The sequence below is a fragment of the Gavialis gangeticus genome, unplaced genomic scaffold (genome assembly GCF_001723915.1).
Source record: "Gavialis gangeticus isolate Ggan-Ray unplaced genomic scaffold, GavGan_comp1, whole genome shotgun sequence".
In the NCBI taxonomy this organism is placed as follows: Eukaryota; Metazoa; Chordata; order Crocodylia; family Gavialidae; genus Gavialis; species Gavialis gangeticus.
In genome coordinates this window covers 55,459,788-55,466,083 of record NW_017729034.1, presented here as the reverse complement: position 1 = coordinate 55,466,083, position 6,296 = coordinate 55,459,788, and the positions used below count along the sequence as shown (strand labels likewise).

The window sequence follows — 6,296 nt, the reverse complement described above, 5'->3', positions numbered from 1 at the left end:
TGTCATGATTTTCTGGGGTGGGTTGAGGTAGCTGGATTGGGTGGCTTCCCCCCCAATACCAGGGGCTATTTCTAGCCCACCAATTTCCCCACCCCATCTTTGAGTGAACAACTCCCCCCAGTGAATGAACTCTCTCATACCCTGCCCACCCCTCTCTCCCCACTCTGACATTGGCTTCTGGCACCAGTGAACACTAGTAAAACTGGCACTGGGAGCGGCTTGCAGGATCAGAGGGTTTGGCGGGGAAGGGGGTGTCTATCTGGGGGTGGGGGAAGGGGCCAGAGGACTAAAAATAGCCCAGTGCTGGGGGAGATGGGGTAGGGGATAGGAAAAATGCAGGCACGGGGCTGGGAACATGTATATAAGTTCATTTAGGTTGGTCTTGCCATACCTGATCTAAGTTAGACTAGCCCCAAGGTACAGTTAACTTAGATCAGGTCAGCTGTTTTTTGACAGATCCAGTCTTCCTGGTACTTCTGTAAAGTTCACGCTTAGATTGACCTAACTAGGAATATAAGCGTAAGATCCACACCTATGCTAACTAAGTTATACTGGGCGGCCACTTTTAACACCTATCTAACTTCTCTCTAACTTCCCTGAATGTCTGTACCTAGCCTTAATGTACTGTACTGATTACCTTAGGGAACAGTCATGCAAAAATTGATTGTTGAGTGCTAACTACTGCAAGGAATCCCAAAGATAGTAGTTTTGAAAGAACTTATGCAGAAGAGGGATAACTCCCTCCACAGAAGCACAAAATCCCGTTGATCTCTAGTGTGTTCTCTAAAAGCTGACAGAAGCCTCAAAAACTACTTTGGCAAATTTCTAAACTTTTTACCCCCAAAGGAGATTTTTTTCTCCTCAGTTATGTGATGGGAAATTATGTTTTTAGTTTGCCTGCAGCTATTCATTTGAGATAGCAGTAGGTGAATTCAGTGAAAAATGAGATAGCTGGAAGAAGCCTCAAGCTATACGAGAGTTCCTCTTTTTTTCTTTTGTGAGCATGTTATGAAACGTAAAACAAAGGAAGAGTATAAAAAATAGCATTTTCATTCCTTAAATCCCATTTTTAGTTTGCTCTGTTAAAAAATTAGTCATCCCATTCTGATGACGGGCCACTGAGAGTCCTAGGGTAATATGTAACATTTCTGTCTCTGTCTTAAGACTTCAGGAACTGAATACCCAGATCACAATATTTATGTCTAATGTTTCTCATTTCCAAAGAGGTAGAAGTGAAGAAATGCAACTCTGGCAAGAAAATGAGCAGAAACTTCTGAGTCCTGCTTACCATGAGAGGATACAGATTTCAACTGTGAAGAGAGACCAGCTTCTTCAAGAAAAGACATGGTTACAGGTAACAAGACTGTAAAGTGGTTTGCGAGAACTGCTAGTGGGGCGGGAGTAGCTTGTAGGCATTCGCACAGAATTAAACAAACGGATGGTATAGTGACTTTGTTTCTGTGCCTGAATTAGAAGCTTTGGCTGTTGTCCAGCTGGTTATCTAACTGATGACTGGAGAGTACAACCACAGGTTTTGTGAATCTTATTACAGACATACAAGAGTTGAAGGCTCAGTTGTTCATGACTGTGCTTTAACTTTCCTCATTATTTTTTAAGTATGCTCTTTATGTTCAGAGGTCTAATTTGCCTTCTCTAAAATTCACTGATCTTTAGTAGTTTTTAGTAGTCAGATGCAGTCATCAATATACAATTTACCAGCTTTCATTCATGAATGACAATCTGTACATTTTGTAGTGATGCGGTGGTTGTCATTAACAAGTCAGCATCTGCTAACAGTAACTGTGAACTAATATGCAAAATCCCAAGGCTCTCCTGCCATTTGGATTTGGAAGTGTGATAATGGCTGGAGAATGTTGTCTGTTCTAGAATGGCTTCTCTTGTAATGTATGTATAAAAATACCTACATGCTCTTCAACTGTAGACCACTCTCTTTTGACTCTCTCCCCAAAACTCGTTTTTTAAGATTTCCTAATTCTTAAACCTTTTCTCTGATACTCCCTAGTCAGCCTTAGGAAGGAATCTGTCTGAACCATCTTGTTGTCTTTACTCCTGCGATGTTTTTGTGAGGGCTCATTGCTTCATATGAGTTCTTTTTTTTCTTCAATGGGTCTGATGATAGGAGAAGGTTAAATGGAGAGGATATTTATTAAAGAATTGAGAGCTCCTAGATTAAGTAGAGGTCCTTTGTGCTGTGCTTTTTTTCTTAACAATTAAGGATTTCTTGATGCTTTTTTTCTTTGATTTATTGCTAAACTATTAGAACAGACATATGGTAGCATGCAATTACAAATATTCAAAATGTAACCTGCTGCTGAAGTGTAAAGTGTCGCTATTGATCTAGCTGTCATACTGGAGATCTTGGCATACATACAGATTTAGATGATGAGACTCCAGTTTATGGCCAGTAAGTCAAACAACATACTAGTCCCTTGCTGAGATGACTAAACTAAGTCCCCTTTTTGTATCTCTCTTGGTGGCTGCCCAAGAGAATGTTGTTATAATATTTCTAAAAAAGAACAAAAGAGAATTCAGTTATCTGGACAAATTTTCCATACCATAGGAACATGTGTAAGCTGTTTTTCTGTCTAATAACTTCCCTGTAGGTGTATTCAGGGCTTGTACTTTGTTATCTAATTAACACTGTAAACTGTTTCAAAATACCTTGAGTATGGGAAGCATGTTAGAAAACCAGGTCCTGTTCATCTTCCTATACATTCCATTATAGACTTCTTTTATTGCAACCATTGCAATTAGTACATTTTCAAAGAATTTAGGGGTTTTTGTATTAAGTGGGGCCTATTAAAAATCTGGCAGTATTCCCAAACTGGTAGTACAGAGACAGAATTATCCTTTGTGTACACTAAAAGCCTGATTTTAGACTGAAAGAAACAAAACTGATGTTTTTGGCCTGCTGACCTTTACTTCCTTGACAAATGCTGGTGGCTTGAAACGTCAGCTGTTCTGTTCCCTTGCTGCGAAATCTAAGGGATAAAAGGAAATAATTGGTCTGAGCTGATGCTTTTTTTTAGTCAATTCTGTCCTTTAATGTGCAGTAACTTTTTTTCTTATTTTAAGTAACAAAAATATAGAATGGGAATAATCTGTACAGTGCAGGAAACCTTTCAATATGCCTTTCACAAAGGGAGCATTACTGCCTTAGTGAAATGTTAACCTTTATTTAAGTCCTATACAGAAAATTCCATTAAAAGGACGTTAAGGTTGTGAAGTCAGGCTTTAAAAAGTTGGGAAATGCCAAATCAAGCTTGCTTTTGCATAATGTGAATGCATTATGATACAGTCCTTAATTACATGATCTCATACTATATTTTCCCTGGGACACCTGTCTCATTCAGTACAGCTGATGAATGGTGCTCATGGAATGAGCAGCTATTCAGTATACCATTTTATCTTCATTATTGTTCAATGGATGGCCCAAGGCCTATTTGCTGCACAGCACTCAAATGCTGGTATGCATACAGAATTATTAATTTCCTTATAGGCTATTCTGTGGCTCTCATCATTGTAGCATCTTAGTGCTTCAGAAACAGTAATGAATTTTAACTTCATGGCACCCCTCTGAGGTAAAGTGGTATTATTACTTCCATTTAACAGATGGAGAATTAACACATTGAGACACTGTTGTCAAAAGTGCATACTAATTTTGGTTATTGATTGCTTTTTTTAAGGATAACTTATTATGTATTTAGTAGTTTATCATTTTTATCATTTTGTGTGTTCAAATCCTAGTTCTTGTTGACTTCAGTTTCAGTTATGACTGTTCAGGACTCCCTCGTGATAGAGATCCCAGCTGTTGAACATCTAGTAAATAGAGAATGCACAGTTCATAACCATTTTTGAAAAAAATTGTGTCTTGTGTCATATCATGTGGAGATTCAGGTTAGGGACAGACATTAAGAAAGCCTGAATTGATTCAATCTTTGCGGGTTAGTATAGCCTGCCTAGATTGAACCAATTTGCAAGTGAATAGACATTCACTGTTAACTCTGAAAATGCAGGCACATGGCAGTGGCTCAGGCCAGAAGCCAGGGTTGAGGGCTAGAGCAGCCCTCGGCTGCAGGGAAGCTGTGCAGTGGGGGGGCGTCCAGCTCAGGCAGTAGCCTGGAGTGAACTGGCCAGGGAGGGGGTTTAATTCCTCCTTCCCTGTCTCGCTGACATGGACCTGAGCCAGGGCCCGCCTGGTGCTTCCCCCTCACTGCTGTAGTGGCAGGGGTGGGAGTGCAGCTGGATGCTAGCTGGCTTGGGCCCTGAGGCAGAGGGGACAGGGAGAGGGGTTAGTCCTCTCTCTGGTCCCTCTGTCCCTGGGGGATTGCAGTGGAGTCTGCTAGGCCTGACTGTTCCCTGTGTGGGATGAGTGGGGGGATAAGCCACCTCATGCCCCCTCTGCCAGATGCCATGCATGGGGGGAATAACCCGTCCCCACCCCATCGCAGAACTCTGGCCACACCCCCCACCCTTGCAGCGGTGAAGGGGCAGGGCCCCTGATGGGAAGAGCAGCCCCTGTCATGGTGCCCAGGGAGCTGCTGGTGGGGGTGGCAGCTGGGGGTAAGAGCTACCGTGGACTGTACTGGGTGAGCGGTGGTACCAGCACTCGGAGGTTTGGCCATAGCTGCCCAAACCCTCCCCACAGTGCCCCCGCCGCTTGTCCCGTACAGTTCATGGCAGCATTCCCCGCCCCTGCCTGCAGCATGGCCCCTCCACTTGGAAGACTCTCACGCTCTGGGACACCATGACAGGGGTTGCTGACCCCTATCAGGGTTGCTCCCCCCTCACTGCTCCAGCGGCAGGGTGGGGGCATGGCCAGAGGCCAGCTGGCATGGCCCTCTTAGGCGAGGGGGCAGGAAATGGTGTTATTCCCCCCTCCCTCTGGCATCTGGCAGAGGGGGCTTATCCTGCTGCTTGCCCCAAGCAGGGAGTAATTGGTGGCAGTTGGGGTTGGCAGACCACACTGTAGTCCCCCCAGGGGCAGAGGGGGGGAATAACACCCCTCCCTTCCCCACCCTGCACAAGGGGCCATGTCAGCTGGAGTGGTGAGAAGAGAGGGACTCTGGTGAGGGCGGCACCCTGCCATCATGCTGTTCCGGAGTACCAGCCTCTTCCTGGCGGGAGGGCCATGGTACAGGTGGGGGTGGGACAAGGAGAGCTGCCATGGACTGCGTGGGGTGAGCAGCAGCAGTACTAGGGGGGTTTTGGAGACTCCAAGCCCCAGTGCTGCTGCTTGCCCTGTGCAGCCTTCAGCAGCTCTGACTCCCCACTTCTGCCCCCATCTGCAGAACAGCCCCCATGCTGGGAAGAGGTTCCTGCTCCTGGGACAGGGGGTGATGCCCCCATCAAGAGGCATCCAACTCTTAAAAGTGGAACATGTGGGAACTAAAATGTTTTGGAAGTTCTAACTTACCCAAATTACAGCAGATCTCCATTAGCGAGCAAAAGGTACATCTCTTATGCCAGGGGTAACTGCCAGCCAAATTTCAGCCCCTGCTCCAAATCAAGGTGTGGTAACTTCTTGACAAAGTGATTGTAAGGTCTTTCTTTTTTTGACATAGTCAAAGCAACTTATTTTTCCAGATAAAAAGCTGATTGTTTTGGTTGAAACCTTTTAATAAAATTCAGCAGAAAGCAAATCCACTAGGCATACAGACGGTCAGCTCAAACAGTCAAAGCTTGGCAAAGTTCTGAGCATGTGAAAACAGGGTGAAAAGCTCTGGGCAACTATGGCAATACCTGTTGCCACCTGTGCCCACTTCATAGTTTCATAGTTGGTAGGGTTGGAAGGGACCTGAGCAGATCATCAAGTCCGACCGCCTGCCATGGCAGGAAAAAGTACTGGGGTCAAATGACCCCAGCAAGGTGTTTGTCTAGCCTCCTCTTAAAGACCCCCAGGAGCCAGCACCACTTCACTTGGAAGTTGGTTCCAGATCCCTGACAGTGAAGTAGTGCCTCCTGGTGTCTAGTTTGAATCTACCCTCTGCCAGCTTGTGACTGTTATTTCTAGTCACTCCTGGTAGTGCTCAGGGTAACAGGGACTCCGCCAATGCTTGCTGGTCCCCTCTGACTAGTTTGTAAATGGCCATTAGATGCCCCCTCAGCTTTCTCTTGTGGAGGCTGAACAAGTTCAGATCCTGTAGCCTCTCCTTGTAGGGCCTGCCCTGCTGCCCCCTGATCATGCGAGTGGCCCTCCTCTGGACCCTCTCCATGTTGTCCACATCCCTCTTGAAGTGCGGCACCCAAAACTGGATGCGATACTCCAACTGCGG

General features: G+C 45.3%; 1 protein-coding gene across 1 annotated transcript in view; it reads left to right on the top strand.

The window, feature by feature from the left end:
* DISC1 (disrupted in schizophrenia 1) overlaps positions 1-6,296 on the top strand; it is a 483,854-nt gene that overhangs the window by 115,699 nt on the left and 361,859 nt on the right. Inside the window, exon 5 of the mRNA XM_019527173.1 lies at positions 1,225-1,354. Within this exon, the coding sequence (XP_019382718.1) occupies positions 1,225-1,354 (130 nt within the window). The remainder of the gene's footprint in view (positions 1-1,224; positions 1,355-6,296) is intronic.